The following is a 20459-nucleotide window of genomic DNA, read 5'->3' on the forward strand; positions in this document are numbered from 1 at the left end:
ATTTTTTGTAATCACATAATTTGATATGTCAGACCCTACATTTATATGGTGATACATGAACTATCATTCCTCTTAATAATTTTCCAATTTGTCCCACTCTCTCCATAGAAGTTTAGTTAGCTATTTACAAATACTTACCTTAGTAAGAAAGCATGCACCAAGCACCTTTCACTGCTGTTTTAATGCAGCTGTTAAGCCTGTTAAAAGAGGTGCTTTTCTGTGAATATTAGGAGACAGTGCATGTCACCAATATGATGTGGCTAACAATCATCATTTTGAAAGCATGATCTGACCACACACCATCATCCTATTGTCACTTCAGCCCAATCTTAGGATCTTGGATCAAAGATAGGCAGGACAAAACTGCACAAATCCCCAAACTGCCATTTAAACTAGCATAGGCGGAGCTAATCTGGGACTATTTTTCCCCACATTTGAGGTCTGACAACTGAAATCAAAGGAAAGATCTCCCATTGATGCCAATGGATGATAAACCAGGCCTGTGTTTTCCCCCAGCCCCCCACCCAGAAAAAAGACTTTTCTCTAGAAATAAAATTCTGAGAAATGCAAGTTTACATCTCACCTTTTAGGTTGCCAGGCTCCAAATCTAACACTTTCTCACAATCCTGGAAAGCATTATGCCAGTTTTGAAGTTTGATTTCTGCTTGAGCTCTGTTATTATATGCTGCCACAGTGGGCAATACTGATATGCTCCTGCAAAAGACAAGACAAAGTGAGCTGTATGCTAGAAAGAAACCAAAAGTATACAAAAACTTAAAGTCAGTTTTAAATTGTAAAGAGTTATAATAAAATTAAAATCACTAAGCAATGCAATTTCAACTAGAGGACTCTAAAACAGTATGCAAGATCAATTTATTTTAAAATCATGGCAACACAGAACTGCACCAGAGCATGCTCTGTACAAAAGTGATGCATCTCTTAAAACAATTTAGAGAACTTTGAGGCTCCTCGTCTCTTATTAAATCTTTCTTGTAAATTATGGTGACTAAAACAAAACCTACTTTTTATTTTCAATTTGGAGTGGTAGGGCTGGATAGATGGTATATAGGAGGAAAAGAGATGGACATGCAGTATAGAATAATCAGGTTATAGTGACCTTATTCTTTATGGCTGTATACTAGATAGGACTGTAGTCACTTAAAATTGCTATCAATCCACTCTAAAACACATTTTATTCAAATTTTATGAATTTATAAACTTAAGTAAATAATAATTGCCATACTGGATCAGACCAGTAGTCCATTCAGCATACTATCTTGTCTCTGACCAATGCCAGATGTTTCAGATGAAGGTGGGAAAAAATAAAAACTAAACAAAACATTGTGGTCAAATGTGGGGAAGTTTCTTCTAACCCTGCAAATTAGCGGTTAGCTCAGGCCCTGAAGAATGAGAGCTTATGTTCCTTCTAATAAACAAACAAATAAATAAATATCTTATATAATGCAACTGTGGATGTTCTTGATATCCATATTATACCCCAAAAAACTACAGTAAAAGAACATTAAGGTTCCAAAGTCAAGCACTCAAAAGATAGAAAACACCAGAATTAAGGTTGCCTGTGTATGCATTATGATAACTACTTTAATTATGTGATCACATACTATTTTTGCCTCATTCAGTGCAAAGGATGAATGATGCTCACCGAATGGGTATCTAGTCAATATTTATTTTTATCCTCATCATTTCATATGTAGCCCCACACTTTATTTATTGCAAACCATTCTACACTGAATACGGAATTAATTTCCTCATAGACTTTTCTGTGAGATCATAGTCTTACTGCTTTACATACATTAACAGATTTATCCTCCCAACACCCTTGTGAGAGGAGGTAGTATTATTATCCAAATTTTACACATAGGGAACTGAGGCACAGAAATTAAGACCAAAATGTCCACAAATTTTTGATGTCCAATTTAGGAAGCCTAGGGCCTGACTTTCTTTTTAATGTGCTAATAAATGGTAAGCAATTATATGTTCAGAGCAGAATTCCCACTGACTTCAGTTGCAGCAGTGAGTGCTCAGCACTTCCACAAATCAGACTAGGTGTTGCAAGTTGCATAACCACAAAATGAGGAACACACAGTGGCCACCTGTGAAAATTTTGGTTTATAGACTTGCTCAGCATCACACACGACATTTGTGGCAGAGGCAAGGAGAGAATCCAACTTCAGAGTACCATTCGACTGCCTTAACCACAAGACTATACTTTATCTTCCTGCATTTCCCTGCCACACATCTTCCAACTTTTGTAACAAATGCGGCAGGAGGCCCACAAACAACAACTTCATTCACTACACAACAGGATTCATTTTCAGAGCATAGTCTATCCTGTACACTTAAGGAGGAAGAGATCCTGTGGAAACCCAGCGTTATTTTGTATCCCAATCTTAATATTTTTGCATTCTTGACCAGTACAGATCACTTAGAGGATGTTCTAATGGAGCTGTCCACAATAATGCTCCATCATTTTCCTAAGTAGTTAATACTTACATTAGAACCCAACAGTGTGTATTACTAGTTGAAATTATTCCTACCAATACATAATATGTTGCATTTATCAACAATGAATTTCATTTGGCATCATGCAGCTCTTTTACTGTATATACTCGTTCGTAAGCCAAATATTTTTGGTAAAAAAATGACACATCAAAGAGCGGGGGTTGGCTTATAAACGGGTCTACACCAAAATTTGATGATTTTAAACTCTATGGAATCATTGAATTGAATAACTAATACATTGTTGTTTTGTTTACCTGGAGCGTTTGCAGGCATGGAGCCCCTCGGCTCCCTGTGGCCACGGTTCGCCGTTCCCAGCCAATGGGAGCTGAGGGGCTTGGAGCCAAAGTTTGCCGACCCATTTATTGATGTCAATACTGCAGCCTTTTAAAGTTGCAAAGGCTTTATTTAGTGGACTAGATTGGCTTGAAAGGAATACTAAAAGAGCAGTGCTGCAGATCTGCATGACATTTGACCAATGCATTTCACAAAATGCTATGCCTTACAAACCAATCAGAAAAATACAATGAATGATAGTACTATAGCACTGGTGTCAGTCCACTACTGTGTAATTTGATCTCTTCATGCATTTCTACCAATGGACCGCATAAGTCTCGAGCCAATATGAAAAAATAACATGCAGAATCAATGGAATCTCTAATAAAATTGAAATAGCCTGTTATCCCCAAAGACATGCCAATCTACAGGGCTGCTTTGAAATAAACAAAGAACAATAATAATTTGACAATGATAAAGCAGGTGACATTCCTTTATAAAGTCCTACAAAATCTATAACTACAATAATAATAATCTATTTTCATACTAGTATTTAAAATGAACAACGGTGAAATCAAAAGAAAAAGGTCTGCTTATCACGCAGCGTTCAAACTTAAAGTTGTTGAATATGCAGAAGCAAACAATAATTGCGCCGCTGCTCATGAATTCTGTATCAATGAGAAGCAAGTAAGAGAATGGCGAAAAAATAAAACAACACTAAAAGACATGCCAAGAAGCAAGAAAAAATGACCAACGAGGTGCGCTTCATTTCCTGAACTAGAGAAAGATCTCAATAATTGGGTTGTTGAATGTTGACAAAATGGGTACCCTGTCACTAGAACTGGAATTCGTCTGCATGCTCTGCAAATGTCGAAAGACGACAAATACAAGTCAGTAAAGCCGTCAATATTTGTTGCATCAGCGGGTTGGTGTACTCGCTTCATGAACCGTCATGGTCTCTGTCTTCGTCAGCGAACAAAGATAACGCAAAAGCTGCCGAGAGATCTGGAAGAAAAAAATCGAATCTTTCCAAAGGTTTATTATAAAATATCGAAAGGAATATACATTTGAACTGTCACAAATAGGAAATATGGACAAAACACCAATGACATTCGATCTTCCGAGCAACAGAACAGTAACCAGTGTTGGTTCAAAAATAGTTTTAATTAAAACCACTGGCCATGAAAAAATCCATTTTACAGTGGTTTTATCGTGTTTGGCAAATGGATCAAAGCTCCCTCCTGTTGTTATTTTTAAAAGAAAAACCTTGCCTAAAAACATGAAAATTTCCTGCTGGTGTCATCGTACGTGCACACGAAAAGGGATGGATGGATGAAAGTGGGACTAATGAATGGCTGGAAAAAGTGTGGAATAAGAGACCAGGAGCACTTTTCAAGAAACCTGCTATGCTCGTTTGGAACATGTTCAGGGCACACAAGACAGAGGAGGTGAAAAATGTGGCCAAAAATATGAAAACTACTTTGGCTGTAATACCTGGAGGCTTAACTTCAGTTCTACAACCGCTTGAGGTCTGCCTGAACAAACCCTTTAAAGACAGGCTACACAAAATGTAGTCTGAATGGATGTGCTCAGGCATGGCGAAGTTGACAAAAGGCGGGAATCTTATGAAGCCCGAAATCAATCTGGTTGCCCAGTGGATCAAGGACGCGTAGGTGTTCATTCCCTCGGAAATGATAGAAAAATCATTTAGGAAATGCTGTATCAGCAATGTACTCGACGGGTCAGAAGATGATGCCATATTTGATGATGACACAACAGAGGCTGATGATGAGAAGGAATCTGAGTCTGAAGACGACACTGCCGACATCTACGATGACAATTCAGGTGCAGCTGTGACTGAAGCCGAGTTTAATGAACTGTTTGGTGAATCAGAGACTGATTCAGACTTTGAAGGATTTAAAGACTTTTTAAAGTCTCATATTGTTCTAAGTTACTTGTTTTAAATATCCATTTACTGATTTTAAATATTGACTGTAATTTTGAAGGTGAATACATATTTGTTCAGTTATTATTATAACAACAACAGGTTTTTCATTAGATTACATTAAAATAATTAAATAAATAAAAAATAAATAAATTAATGGAGATATCCCATCTCCTAGAACTGGAAGGGACCTTGAAAGGTCATCAAGTCCAGCCCCCTGCCTTCACTAGCAGGGCCAAGTACTGATTTTGCCCCAGATCCCTAAGTGGCCCCCTCAAGGATTGAACTCACAACCCTGGGTTTAACAGGCCAATGCTCAAACCACTGAGCCATCCCATCCCTCCCCCCTCAGCTCCCAGTGTCCACGGTTTGCTGTTCCCAGACACTTCCCGCAGCTCCCATTGGCTGGGAACGGCAAACCGCGGACACTGGGAGCTGAGGAGCTTCATGCCTGCAGATGCTCTAAGTAAACAAAAAGTGCCAACCCGCCAGCGGCTTACCCTAACGGGCCAGGAGCCAAAGTTTGCCAACCCCTGAACTATAGGGTCGGCTTATGAAAGGGTCATACAGTTTTTGCTATTTTTACCTAACCGTCTTGGGGGGTTGGTTTATAAATGAACAGGCTAATGAACAAGTATATACGGTACTTTTGTGAGGTCCCTCTGGAGTCTCCTCTAGCCTTGAATAACCTAAATAGTTTTGTGTCATCTGCAAATTTTGCCACCTCACTCTTCACCCATTTTTCCTGGTTGCTTATACATCGTTAATCAACATGCAGAATCTTGAGATACCCCAATGTAAAATCTTTTGCCATTTTAGAAAGTTGATCATTTGTTGCTTCAACAAGAAAGACCCTGAACTAGATTGATATATACATAATATTAATTAATAATTACAAGTTTTAAATAATGGTTCACATGGCATTAACTCACCGAGTGTAATATGTCACTGCTTCTTTATAATCCCCAATGGCAAAGGCTTCATTACCTTTTTCTTTTTCACGATTAGCAATAAAATTTCTCTCTTTCTTAGTCATACCTAGAACATAATAGTTTGCTGTTTTTATATCTAAAAGTTAACAGATGCAAAATATGACATTTTAACATAGAAGTATTTTAAATGAATTATATTGTGTACATTGGTTTTAAAAGTTATAAAAAGAGTGGACCACAAGACAACCTCTCTATTAAGACATGGTCCATGTTATTTAAAAAAGTGTGAAAACTCCTAAAGTGAAATAAAAAAAGGAAACTTTATCAGTATGTGTATATTTCAGGATAAAAGATTTTATGTGGATATTTTGTATTCAGCAACGTTCAAGTGACTAGAACACATTTTTTGAGACTCTTTTCAGTGGAAAAATTGTACTGAAATTTTCTAGGATGAACAGAGTCCAAGGGCAGACAAAATTGACTATGCATTAGAAAAGGAATACTTGAAAAATCTGTGCCTCTTGGCTTAAGACTTAAGACCCTTGCCATCCTCCATGCCACCAATAAAATCTTAGTTGCTTATACTAGAGTTTAAATAAGTAAATAAAGTGAGCATTGGGATGCCCTATAACAAGTTCTCTCTGTATATACATTATATACAACAAGCAGGAAACAATGGGCTTAGTGTCTTTGCAATTTTCTTCCATTATGAATTATTAAACACACAGTATAATGTATACAAAACGTTAAACTTATTTTTAAGCTATTTCTATTTCAAATTCTCTTTTGGTAGAGAAGACTATGTGCTTTCACTTTGATAAACTAACTATGTAGAAAAACGTTTTCAGCTGAACAATTGATCCTTCTGCATCTGTAGTAGAAGCTAGCATGTTTGGAATAACTACCACTAGCACTCCAGAAGGATCATTTGTTTGGGCTAAAACCTGTTTTCCGCTTTGCTAGGACAAGCTTCTATTATCTGGCCATCTGAGGAAATGGGTCAACATGTTGAAAGGTGATGGGAAGCCAAGTCATCAGAGGAAGGAAGCTGGATGGTTGAGAAGGAGAATAAAGTTCTCAGCAGACCAATTCAGGGTTGATCCAAGCAAGCCTTAAGCTTCACATTAACTTGCAACCATTAATAGACAGTAAGCAGAACTAGGCTTTCTCACTATTGCATGGTAGACAATAAGCCATCATGTATGTACTGTCCCCAATTATTTTTATTCAGATAATTTAAAGACAACTGTGGTTTCAATACTCTTTGAAACCATGCTTAAATACCTTTAAACTACACACACAGCATACCAACATGCATGAGCAATGCTACAACAACCAAGTAGTATAAGCATTATAGAAGAAAAATAAAAATCTGTTTCAAGCTTCCACTGATTTGTTTTTTTATAAACAGTAAGAGGAAAAGTGATTTTAAGCTCTATGAGAATATCATAATTACGCCCTGATACACTTTATGTTTTGTTCACAATGGGACAAATCAATCTTGATGTTGTATTTTTCTTCACCATCCCCAGCACCAATTTCATAAGCTTATATTTAAAGCAAATCTTTTTCAATAAGCATTATTAGAAGGCATATCACAATTTCTGCAAAATGGCCATTTTCTGGGCTGACTTACTAAGAACATGGTTTATTTTTATTTTCTGTGATGGCTGAAAAAAGCAAGGAAGAGATATATAGCAAAAGCACATTTTTCCTCTATAATGTTTCTTCAATTTGCATGAACATTCTACTGAGCAATGTTAATTCTATATCTAATCAAAGAAAAGACAATTTTGATACTAAGTCATCATTTACCTGTTGTCTCTATTTTCTTTTCGATTACGGGTAAATTTGAACTAATATTGAAACACGCTTTTGAATTATTTTCTTCATAGACCTCATCAACTTTTGAACACTCCTTTTCCACATCAAACCTTAAAGTAAAAAAATATATTAATCTATATTGCATACACACAGTAAAATGCAGCAAAACATGATTTCTTTACCCACAGAACAACATACTATATTTCAGATATAAACTAAATTGGGTACAAAGATTCTGTCAATCTGTTCAACAATCCAAAATTATTCAGGGAAAAAACACACAATTTTTTAAACAATTTATATTTCCTTTGTGTGTGTTTTCTTCCATGCTGTCCACTCCAAATACTCTTCAAACCCAGTACAGCATTCTAAGAATCAGGCAAAATTCAAGAAATAGTGTTTTAAAGGGCCAACCCTAAAAGATACTGAGCACTTATAACTCCCACTGAAGACAACTGGAGTTGCAGGTACTTTTCACTTCTCAGGAACAGACATAAAGTGATTAAATATTGTAACTGGAAGACCAGAGGGAAAAAAACGGTTACCTACCTTTTCGTAACTGTTATTCTTCAAGATGTGTTGTTCATGTCCATTCCATTTTAGGTGTGCGCATACCCACGTGCACAGTTGTTGGAGATTTCTGCCTTAGCAGTATCCGTATAGCCAGCTGTGGTGTCCTCTGGAATGGCACTCCCATGTGGCAGCATATCAGGTGCCGCTGGCCCTGCACCCTCTCAGTTCCTTCTTGCCAGCAACTCCAACCGAGGGGTAGGAGGGCGGGAAATGGTATAGACATGAGCAACACATCTTGAAGAAAAACAGTTATGAAAAGGTAGATAACCGTTTTTTCTTCGAGTGCTTGCTCATGTCGATTCCATTTTAGGTGACTCACAAGCAGAATCCACAGAGGTGGGCTCGGAGTTCACAGCTTAGCGGCTTGCAGTACTGCCCTACCAAAGCCAGCATCGTCCTGGGCCTGCTGGGTCAGTGCATAGTGGGACGAAAAGGTACAGACAAACAAGTGGCCACTTTACAGATGTCCTGGATAGGCAAATGGGCCAGAAAGGCTGCCAAAGAGGTCTGCACCCTTGTAGAGTGGGCGGTGATGATCACTGGGGGTGGCACCTTCGCTTGGTCATAGCAGAAGCAAATGCAGGCAGTGATCCAAGAAGAAATTCTTCGAGTGGATACAGGGCAACCTTTCACGCTGTTGGCCACAGCAACGAATAATTATGTCGACTTGACGGGACCAAGCCATTCCGTAATGTAAAAGGCCAGAGCCCTCCTGATGTCCAGGGCATGTAGCCTATGCTCCTCCTCCTCCGACTTATGCGGCTTCGGAAAGAAGACCAGTAAGTAAATGTCCTGGCTCAAATGAAACTGAGAGACTACCTTGGGAAGAAAAGGCAGATGCAGTCTTAGCTGGACCTTGTCCTTGTAGAAGGCCGTGTATGGCGTCTCCAAGGTGAGTGCCCGAATCTCAGATATTCGGCAGGCCGACATCACCGCAACCAGGAACACGACCTTCCAGGAAAGGAGAAGGAGAGAGCAGAAAGCCAGAGGCTCGAAGAGAGGACCTGTGAGCTGCGACAGCACCAGATTCAAGTCCCACGGTGGGACAGGGTCCCTGACTTGCATGTAGAGGCGCTCTAGGCCCTTAAGAAATCTGGCCGTGATATCCTGAGCAAAAACTGACCTGCCTCGAACAGTGGGCGGAAGACTGAGATGGCCACTAAATGGACCTTGATTGATGAGCAGGACAAGCCCTGGATCTTAAGATGCAGGAGGTAGCGCAGAATAAGCCACAGCGAAGCCTGCTCAGGACAAACACCTTTGTCCGCAATCCAGCAGATGAACGATTTCCACGTGGCCAGGTATGTCGCTCTGGTGTACGGCTTCCTACTTCCCAACAGCACGTGCTGAACCTCAGCTGAGCACTGCTGTTCCTGCGCGTTTAGCCACGCAGCAGTCAGGCCATCAGATGTAACGCCGCCAGGTTGTGGTGCAAAAGACTGCCGTGGTTCTGGGACAACAGGTCTGACCTGGGCGGTAGCTGGAACAGGGTCGCCACTGAGAGGTCCAGCAGAGCACTGAACCAGTGTTGGCGCGACCACGCCGGCGCTATGAGGATGACTCTCGCCTTGTCCTGTTTGATCTTCCTAAGGACCCTGGGTAGCAACGGCACCAGAGGGAAGGCATACATCAAAGCCCCCGACCACAGGAGCAGAAAGGCGTCTGACAGGGATCCTCTGTCCATGCCCCCAATCGAGCAGAAGACGTGGCATTTCCTTTTCTGCCGGGACGCGAACAGGTCCACCTGGGGAGTTCCCCACCTGAGGAAGATGGAACAGACCACCTCCAGATGAAGGGACCACTCGTGGCAAGATGAGAACATCCTGCTGAGGCGATCTGCCAAAGCATTCTTGGTCCCTGGAAGGTGAGCGGCTACAAGATGGATGTTGTGCTGCAGACAGAAGTCCCAGAGCCAGAGGACTTCCTGGCAGAGGGCAGACGAACTGGCTCCACCCTGCCTGTTGATATAGAAGAATGTAGCCGTGTTGTCCATCAGGACCTCAACAACCCTGTCTTGAACCTGAGGTAGAAAGGCTTGGCAGGCTAGTCGAACCACCCTGAGTTCCCTGACATTGATATGCAGGGAACGATCGCGACTGGACCAACAACCTTGAGAGCTGAGAGTGCCCAGGTGGGCTCCCCATCCCAGGTCCGAGGCGTCGGAGACAATGGTCACTGATGAGGCCGAGGCTGCGAAGGGAACGCCTTCCAGCACCAATATGGGATCCTGCCACTAGAGGAAGGACAACAGTATGCTGTCCAGAATCCTGATCACATGGTCCATGCTGTGCCAGGTTGGGACACAGACCAATACCAGCCACACCCGACGGGGTCTGAGGCAGAGTTGTGTGTGCCAGACCACATAAGTACACGCTGCCAGGTGGCCCAACAGTCTCAGTAATTTAATTTGATATACCGCCACATGGGAGTGCCACTGCCGGCCTTATGGATACCGCAAAGGCAGAAATCTCCGACAACTGTGCACGTGGGCATGCTCACACCTAAAAGGGAATCGACATGAGCAAGCACTCGAAGAAGAAACAATGTTTCAGCCACCGCTCCACAGCTGCTTTCCAGCTGCTTTTCCAAAGATCTTTCATTAATTAATTTCAAGTAAATGTTACAGTTGTAACACAATCCAACAAAAGAAAAGAAATGCAGTCAAAAACAAGTCATCCACTACCTACAAACAATGAAGACCATTTTAATTATAACTGGATGGGAAACAAATTTTTCCATCTTGCAAGAATTTTCAAGATTTCAAAACTTATTCCTGACCCAAATCAAGTCAATCTTGACAATTTTTTTTGAACCAAAAATTTAGAAAATTCAAATCAGGTCAATCAAAATGTTTCATTTTGACTTTGACCTTTTAAAAGAGTTTTACCTTAAATTAACTTACATTTCAAAGTGAAAAGTCCTTTCAAACTAAAAAATGGAACTTTTTAATTTAGAAAATGTCAAAATGAGATTTTGACCGTTTGAATCTATTATTTTTCAAATGTTTTCAGAATGAGAAATTCATCAAAACTGGCTCTTTCCACAAACACTTTTGATTTTTACAAATTGGCATTTTTCTAAGAAAAAAAAATTTTGTTGAAAAATTTCCAACCAGCTCTACATTTAATTACTTTCTGTACACCCAATTAAATTCAAGGATTGGAAGACAGAACAGATAAGTAAAACTGCAATAAATATAAGAGATATTACACTGAAGTATTATAATACATCTTGTATTTTTCACAGCAATAAATATAGCAGCTCCTTTCTAGTGTGTAGGTGAACAAGGAAAATAAAAATCACCTGCTCCATTTATTCTTATGCAGGTTATTCTGTCCCAGGTTATTTGAAACTTAAATTGATTGACAAATCATTTTGCCACCGATTAGAGGGCATATGACAAAAGAGTGAATTTCTGTCAAAATTATCTTTTGGCAATATATTTTCTAGACCACATGTAAACACTAAGGCCCTGTTTTTGTAAGCACTTATGCACATAAGTACATTTTGTAAGATTAGAGCCTTATACAATGGTCAGATACCGTATAAGGCCCTGCAACTAACTGACTCAGGGCAAACTGTTGTGCCTGAACCAAGCCCAAGTCTATGAAGTTAATGGAGCTCAGTGCAGGAGCAGGAATCCACCTGCTTGGTGTCTTAATGCAGAAATAGGACCTAATGCACACAAATACCACATTGAGGAACATAAAATAAATATCTCCTGTTTTGTTTTAAAAGTTAAGGTAAAAATCAGATATTAAATTTCCTTACTTGTTTTATTAATATCTCCTTAGACTTTAAAGTCTTAATGATTAAAAATGAAATTTGAAAAATTAAATTACTTCTTATTTATGTTGTCTGTTTACTTTCTGGCCTACATATCTAGCTTGAACAAATAAAATAGACTTTGCAGCTCACTTTTTGTTCTCAAGTACTGGCTCCATGCTACACTGTTTATATTGTAAAGAGAATGTTTATATTAAATAAAAACACACCTGTATTCTTATAATTTCTTGCAATATATTATTATTGCATGAAACAGGTTTCTCTTTTTAAAAAAATCTAAATTGGTACACATTACCTAGTAGAGTTCTATTACAAAAACAAAGAAGTTCAATACAAAATTAAAAGATGACGATTTAACATACTTGTCCCATTCCCTGTAATCTCGTGGTATATTTTTCTTCTTTCTTTGTTTATTTTCTTTGTTCTAAAAGGAAAAGAAAGAGGCTGAGAATTCATTGTTTAACAAATTCCCTGACTGGAAGTTTCGCTTTTTGTTCCCATAGTTATTCTCATCTGGGGTCAACACTATTCATGATTGGTCTCCAGCATATAGCTGTTTTCAAAACTTCACTAGTTTTCAAGACTTTCCTAGTTTTGACTTTTTGTTTTAAGGGAAATCTGTGAGGTGTTTGATATACATGATTCCAACACTATATACTCACTCATGTATCAATCATCAGGTTTCTTTTCAACCTGGAAGTCTTAAACTTAAAACTTAAGGACAAAGCACCCCAAATCACATGGTGAAACCCAAAGAAAGAAAACTCAGTGAGGTTTCACTTGTGCAGTTATCCCCATATTGTTCCAGCATGAGAAGGTGGAAACAGGGTTTGCCATCTTGTGGAATGAATCAGGGATCCAACCCCAAAAACCTAAGAGCCCTCAACAGATAGGCCCTCATGCTCTTGGGAACCTAGCTCCCACATCCAGAATTGCTGCCTCAATAGAAACACAATATCAGGGACACCTCAGCTGCTGATACCCCAAAACCTACCTTCACATTAACTTTCTTCTTGTAATTACACTGAACATAGGGGAAACAATTCAGAATCACTGTCCTGTACATACCCTACTTGAACTGGGCAGGAAACAGTTTTCCTTTCCCATAAACATTTTTGAAATTTCAGAAATTTTCCCTTTCTGCACTGGGACAAATCTGAGACCTTTCAAAGTTTTTCACAACAAAAGAGAGAGAGACCTGGCCTGAACCAAACAGAGCAGAGACTTGAACCTGGTTTTCCCATATCCCAGGTACATACCCTAACCACTGGGCTACTCTGGGGTGGAGGTTAGTCACTTTGTCAGTCTGTCTCTCATTTTGACCAGAAATTCCACCCTCAACTTGAAACACCTTTCCTACTAAAATTGCCTCAAAATTGGTTCATTTCCATGAAAAGTTTCCATTTAATGAACTGACATTTAAAGGTATATGTGATCTGTATGACTGTAATTATTAACTAATTTGTTAATACAGATGCATTCTCAGACAATTAATCAATCTAGCAATCACTTAAAGAACCCTTTTATATAAAAGACACAAATCAGAAATTCAAATACTGTTAACATATAAGAGTTTAGAGTCAGCTGGGTCTATCAGTGCTCCAAAATTCTGCATCCTGGATGGGAATTAGATAGGATCATTTATAACACCACCCCAGGATTCAAACATCTCATTGGCAACTTATATTTTTCTCTCAATCCATTCTACACTTGCACTTTGTATGAAAATATTTAAAATATTACTTATTGTGTATGTTTTGTGAAGATTTATTAAATATGTCTTATAATTATATTAGGACGGTGATGGTCTCTAAAAAGGCACTGGAAATAACTCAGGGTATACAAAGTGAAGAGGTGGAGTACTGTATTAAAGAGATAGTTTTGTTTTAATTTTGGTCACTTTCAAGCATAGGCGTTGCCTCCCCAAACTGCAACCTGGGGCGACACTGGGGCGGGGTGGGGTGGGGGGGGAGGAGATTTCTCCCTTCCATTTGGCACTGCTCCCTCCCCAAGTCCCACCACGCCAGCCAGAGCCCCCTAGTGGGGCACGGAGGAACAACTCCTAGCTACATCCCTCCCTGCACCCTGAGCAGTTTTCAAAGTTTATGAGCTGACCCCTCCCTCCCTCCCCCCCCTTTGAATTACAATTTTTGGGTGGCCTGCTGAGGTGAGTCAGGAGACGGAGGTGGTGCTCCCTCCCTGGGCCCTGCCATGCAGAGCTGACCTGAGCCCCATGGGGCTCTGCCTCCCCATATATAGACGTCAAACTACACCTATGCTTTCTAGGGATCCTGTACTAAGCTCATTGATATACGGCTGGTTACAATAAACAGTCAAGAAAGGCTCAATTAACACATTATTTATATATAAAGGCATACATATCTCAGAAATAAAAAATTAAAATGCATTTTTACACATATTTTTAAGAAAAGAGGTACCTGGCCACCATGAAGGCAGCTATTTGAACCACGAACTGCTGGCAAATTGTCTAGTCTTTCATGAAGTGTTTCTGTTACAGGAAATTGTATTTTATAATCATCTTCCTTCATTTCTGTCACCCAGCTCTGAAAAGAAACAGATATCACTGCACCTCAAAATAGTAAATGCAGACCTCCTGATAATATACTGCCTTGTATATATCCAACTCAAGGAATGATATTGATGGATTTCAGTTGGAGTCATGTCTAGCACTCCTCTGTTGCTATGATAGTCATCATAAACTGGGATTTGGGAGAGTAGTGGCAGGAACAAATCATTTAAAAAAAATGTTTTTGACAAGAGCTTAGAGGATCCTCTTTTGGGAAAATGACAATAATTAGTCAAAACCAGAAACCGTGTCAATGTGATTAGGACACATTAGACTAATATATACATGACTTGTGATAAAAAAATCCAGTAATAACACAAAACATCAACCCATACATCATTATTGTAAGGAATCCCTTTCCAAACCATCTCTCACACGTTAAACCTCAAAATTTCGTTAAATCTCTAACCAAAATTAGGAGAACTCGAAGGGGTCATATTATTAAATTCAAAAAATTCCACAAGTGCTTGATACCTCTCAGGATCAACCCCAAGATGACTCAGTAGCATACTCAACGCCAGTCCAGAAAATCACAGGTTCATATTTCACATTAGGACTAGGACTTGCATCCAGTTGTGACTGCTGAGATGCCAAACTATTAGAACTGATGTCCTTAAGATGAAACATTAACGCTAAAGGCTCTTCCACCTAAGTCCCCTCTACATTTTCAGCTAGATATGAAATTCTTCAATTCCTGTCCTAAAGTGTGATGCAGTGTTGCTATGCCCCAACATAATCAGATGCTAAATTTTTTTCAGTTGAGAGTGATGTATTTCCCTGAATATAGTTTGTAAATACTTTGTGATTCTTCTGAATCAAAGGTGGTGCATAAATGTGTCATTATTTGTTGTGGCTGTTCAGATGGAAGTTAAAGATTCAGGGGTCCTATTCAAATAAAAAGGATATTTAAGAGAGTTCTGGTCAATATTTCCTCACTTAATGAAACAGGTCCTAATATGCAAGGCCATGTGAACTATTAGCAACTGCAAATTGCTGCATTACTGATATGTAATCAGTCTGAGAACAACAGAGACAATCAAATTCTAAACAGGTGTACTAAAAAAAAAATCTGATCACTAATTACTTTAATATATTTATATTGCCATACCATATTAAATTAAAATTATACTTTACCTTCATTTCATCATTAATTTTTTCCCATTCTTCAGTTGTAAAGTCAGATGCAGAGGCTGGAGGTTTATCTTTTCGCAGGGCTCTGCTCCCTGGAGCTAAACATTCAATGCGTTTTTCACAGAATAATATAAGATCAGGGTAATATCCTTCCTCACCAGACCTTAAAAGTAAAAAGATGTCACATTATTTAAAAACTAAGCAAAATAAACAAACAATATTGCATTCTCCTCATATATATATATGAATGATACACTGGTGAGACCTCATTTGGAGTACTGTGTGCAGTTCTGGTCTCCCATGTTTAAAAAGGATGAATACAAACTGGAACGGGTACAGAGAAGGGCCACTAGGATGATCCGAGGAATGGAAAACCTGTCGTATGAAAGGAGACTCGAGGAGCTCGGTTTGTTTACCTTAACCAAAAGAAGGCTGAGGGGGGATATGATTGCTCTCTTTAAATATATCAGAGGGATAAATACCAGGGAGGGAGAAGAATTATTTCAGCTCAGTACTAATGTGGACACGAGAACAAATGGATATAAACTGGCCGTCGGGAAGTTTAGGCTTGAAATTAGACGAAGGTTTCTAACCATCAGAGGGGTGAAGTTCTGGAACAGCCTTCCGAGGGAGACAGTGGGGGCGAAAGACCTCTCTGGCTTTAAGATTAAGCTTGATAAGTTTATGGAGGGGATGGTTTGATGGGATAACGTGATTTTAGACAATAGGTCAATAACGTGCCATCGCTGGTAATTAGTAACAATGGTCAATGATGGGATATTAAAAGTTACTACAGAGAACTTTTTTCCGGAGGGTCTGGCTGGAGAATCTTGCCCACATGCTCGGGGTTCAGCTGATCGCCATATTTGGGGTCGGGAAGGAATTTTCCTCCAGGGTAGATTGGCAGAGGGCCTGGAGGTTTTTCGCCTTCCTCCGCAGCATGGGGCAGGGGTCGCTTGCTGGAGGATTCTCTGCGACTTGAAGTCTTTAAATCATGATTTGGGGACTTCAACAGCTGAGGCAAGGGAGAGAATTATTCCAGGAGTGGGTGGGTCAGCTTTTGTGGCCTGCATCATGCGGGAGGTCAGACTAGATGATCATAATGGTCCCTTCTGACCTTAAAATCTATGAGTCTATGAGATACAGTACTGACTACAGAGGACTTTTTTACTTCCTAGTGATTGAAAGTTGTTATTACCATCTTACAGCAGTTTGATGACAACTGTAAATTGAGTTGGTGGCCTTGGTCCAGTGTCTAATGAGCAAATGTTCACATTACAAAAAACATTGCAATTAGTACTAACTGTAAATATTCTGAGAGGACCAACACGGCTACAAGAACACTGCACATATAAATATTCTTGACACTCTCACCAAAAATGGCAAGGATTAAATCAGCACAGTGTCTGAAATAACCACACCCCCTCACAGGTTCCTCCTTGCAGCAAATGAGGTACAGTGGTGGAACAATAAGAAGACTCTTCCACTGCTGCTACTCAAGCTGTACACGTTCTGTGGATTTAACATAGAACTTCTATTTCCAGTGCTGTCAGTAAGGAACCTTTCACAAGATTAGTTACCTTTTTTATTTTAATTTAAAGATTTAACTTATGTTAAGTCACCAACACTTTTAAGATAAGTCAAGTACCGAGCCCAATACTCTTGGGTCAAATCCTCAGAATCTTACCAATAGATAAACTATTAACCAAAAACAAAATAAAAAAAGCAGTAATGTAAATAATAATGAAGATAGAATTTTAAATGTTTACCTCAATATCCTGAGAATTTTTTCCAGGTGTTTAACATCTGAGCACTTTTCAATGAACTTGTAATCCAGATGATTAATAGGAATTTGATATGTTTTTGTTGTTCCCTGGTCCCACAAAGATGAAACTGGCTGGTCACTCATTTCTAAAAAAATTAAAGATAAAACTAATTATTCTGCTGCCTGAAGTGGTACTCAGATATACTTTGAGGCAAATCCAATTTTAAGAAATAGTCCAGCCCTTAATTCACACTTAATCCTTACTCATGCATATAGTCCCATTGGCATGATGATGGAGTTGCCAACTTGAGGCCCTGGTCTTGCAAACTGCTCCACCTGTCCAGAGCCCCACTAACTTCACTGAGGGTCTGGGTGGGCACAAGGATCTATCAGCTTGCAGGACTGAGATCTCAGATTGTAAACTCTTTGAGGCAAAAAACCACTCTCTTCTATTTTGACCACAAGGTGCCACAAACACATATAGCATTGCAAAAATAATAATTATAATAATGTAAGCAAAATTAGAAACGTCATAGACTACATATTCAAGTTTCTCCTTTGGAAAACCTTTTGGCTTCTGTTCCTCTCATGCAAGGTAATATACCTGTTAAATGAATATTGCTAATTTATTCTGTCCCTCATAAAGAAAAGGAAATGTATTGAAGAAAAATAATCTTAAAACTACTAGCAAGTTGATGCAACTAATTTACCTTCCACAGGCATAGCTGAGGATAACTTGGAGGAGTTTTTGTGGGACGGCCATGAATTTTTAAGTGGAGTTGCTGCTGATATATGTGAAAATGTCTACAAATGTTAATTTGAGTCAATATTGCTGTACTTCAGACATACTTCTTGTGATCTTTAAAAAAATCCAAATGGCATGCTATTTTAATAGGAAACATCTAAATTATAAAATGTGGAAATTCTCAGTGGCAGATTAAGACTCACCAAACAAATTAAGCTTGTACAATACAAAAGAGGCATATCACCACTCCCCTCACCAGCTCTCATTATCCTCTTTCAAATCTACCTTAAACCTCTCCTTTGCCACGATGCCTTCAAAACTCTTGACAATGGTTAGACCACTGTGCACTAATACCACCACCTATCATGCTGACCAATATTGTCTCATGATTTCCTGCTACTCCCCATCTATGTCTGTATCCATCTGTTGTTTCTTATCTTATTTAGACTGTAAACTCTTTAGGGCAGGGATTCTTTCTGATCTTTTGTACAGCACCCAGCACAATGGGATCCTGGTCCATGACAGGCTCCTAAGCACTCCAGTAACACAAATAATATGTATCAGAGGGGTAGCCGTGTTTGTTGCTTTTTACAGATCCAGACTAAGAGTCCTGTGGCACCTTATAGACTAACAGATGTATTGGAGCATAAGCTTTCGTGGGTGAATACCCACTTCGTCATGTGGGCATGCGTCTGACGAAGTGGGTATTCACTCATGAAAGCTTATGCTCCAATACATCTGTTAGTCTATAAGGTGCCACAAGACTCTTTGTTGCTTTTTACAAATAATATGTTTACTCTTCTTTTGCACTGGGTGATACATACAGGTTGAATATTCAAAATTCATTCTTCTCACACCTATGTATTTGTGCAACCATCTTGTGTTTTTACAATCAGACTTTTCATAGTTCTATCTTTTATTGTAATAAGACAAAGGGCCACATTCTTCTCCTTAAGTAGCATAGGTGCAACGCCTGTCAGTAGGAGTGTTACCATGTAACATCAGCAGAATTGAGCTCAAACATGTGTTTCTGGTAATCTTTGCAACTCTCACAACAAAGGGAATAATCCCAGCAAAACTCTCTCCGTAGCAGGGGACTACAGACCTGCAAAGCCCGCCCTACCCTAGCAACTGTTTCTATGTACAGCATGGCTTCTGGGAGTCCAGTAGCACGGCGTAAGGACCAAACCTCACCACCCAGCCAGGTTGTGGCAGGGGAGATAATACATTAACTCTGCAGTTTGGCCCCTTCCACAGAGGATCGGGAAGCACCAGGAGTCAGGCTGCCCTGCCCCCGCCCCCCTTTCACACAGCGAAACGGCCAGCAGGGCACTGAGGATCCATCCCCGCGGGAGGGGGCTACACACTGTGTGGGAAGCACGACCCCCCCACACACACCCGAGGCAAGGGCTTTGGCCCGCGGGCCCCCAGCTCCAGCGCACGGCGAGTTGTTATCCCATCACAGCCTCCCTATCCCCTCCATACACACACACACCCCTCTCCAAGCCCCTGCACCCCACCCCTTCCCACACACCACAGCCGCCCTCACGCACCCCTGGCCCGGCCCCAGGGGAGAATGGCGGGCGGGGGGGTCAGGAGTCGCGCTGGGGACGGGACACCAGCCCTGAAGGAGCGGGGCGGCAGCCCAGGCCGACCGACCTGCCCAGGTGCCCCGCACTAACTCCGGAGGACAGTCGACGACTTCGCCCTCACCGCGTCTCTCAGCCTCCGTCCGAAGAGAGCAACTGGGCGCAGGACCCTCCCCCGTCCACTCAGCGCATGCGCAAGGGGTCGGCACCGCAGCGCTACCGTTGGAAGCGCGGGGCTGCACGCGCCCCCCGCCCCCAGAGCTAGGGGCTGGACCGGCTGTCTGTCTCCCCCCCGCAGTGAGACGCTGTTGGAATCGCGGCAACTTGCCCAGGCCCCCCTGCTGCGACCAGCTGGGCGAGGCGTGCCAGAGCCTGCCGCGGAGGTGGGGCTGAGCAGGGTGCCCTGTCCTCCCCTCTAGCCCGGGAGGAAAGTGAGGGAACTGATGCACGGATGACGGGGCATCAGCTGCACGTTCTGGGCAGATGGTTCCTGGCAGGCCAGAGCCAAAGATGTTTCAGTACTGGGTAGGGAGATGTCAGGGTGATGTTTCATTGAGAAATCCCAACATTATGGTGCAATAGCAGCCTAGGCCAGGCTCTCCCAGTCAAAGTCAGGGAAATGCCTGGTGTTTGAGAAAAAGCAAAACCCCACAGCAGCCGTCATTGCTCTAGCCTATGCTACTCACTGGAATGAATTTTGGCAGGTGTATTTTGAAAGAAACTGAGCAGGGGACAGAATACCAGCCCTGAAGGAATAGAGTTGGGCAGCAATTCTCAGTCCCTTAA

The 20459-nt window shown here is 40.8% G+C and overlaps 1 protein-coding gene across 1 annotated transcript in view; it reads right to left on the reverse strand.

The window, feature by feature from the left end:
• Nucleotides 1-19813, reverse strand: part of SPAG1 (sperm associated antigen 1) — a 61960-nt gene extending 42147 nt beyond the window's left edge. Inside the window, exons 1-8 of the mRNA XM_065398852.1 lie at nt 19744-19813; nt 17344-17485; nt 15578-15737; nt 14295-14420; nt 12219-12280; nt 7489-7607; nt 5674-5779; nt 584-714 (exon numbers count right to left, since the gene is read on the reverse strand). Of these exons, the coding sequence (XP_065254924.1) occupies nt 584-714; nt 5674-5779; nt 7489-7607; nt 12219-12280; nt 14295-14420; nt 15578-15737; nt 17344-17483 (844 nt within the window). The 5' untranslated portion in view covers nt 17484-17485; nt 19744-19813. The remainder of the gene's footprint in view (nt 1-583; nt 715-5673; nt 5780-7488; nt 7608-12218; nt 12281-14294; nt 14421-15577; nt 15738-17343; nt 17486-19743) is intronic.
• Nucleotides 19814-20459: the final 646 nt, after the last annotated feature.

Source organism: Emys orbicularis, chromosome 2 (assembly GCF_028017835.1).
Source record: "Emys orbicularis isolate rEmyOrb1 chromosome 2, rEmyOrb1.hap1, whole genome shotgun sequence".
Taxonomy (NCBI): domain Eukaryota; kingdom Metazoa; phylum Chordata; order Testudines; family Emydidae; genus Emys; species Emys orbicularis.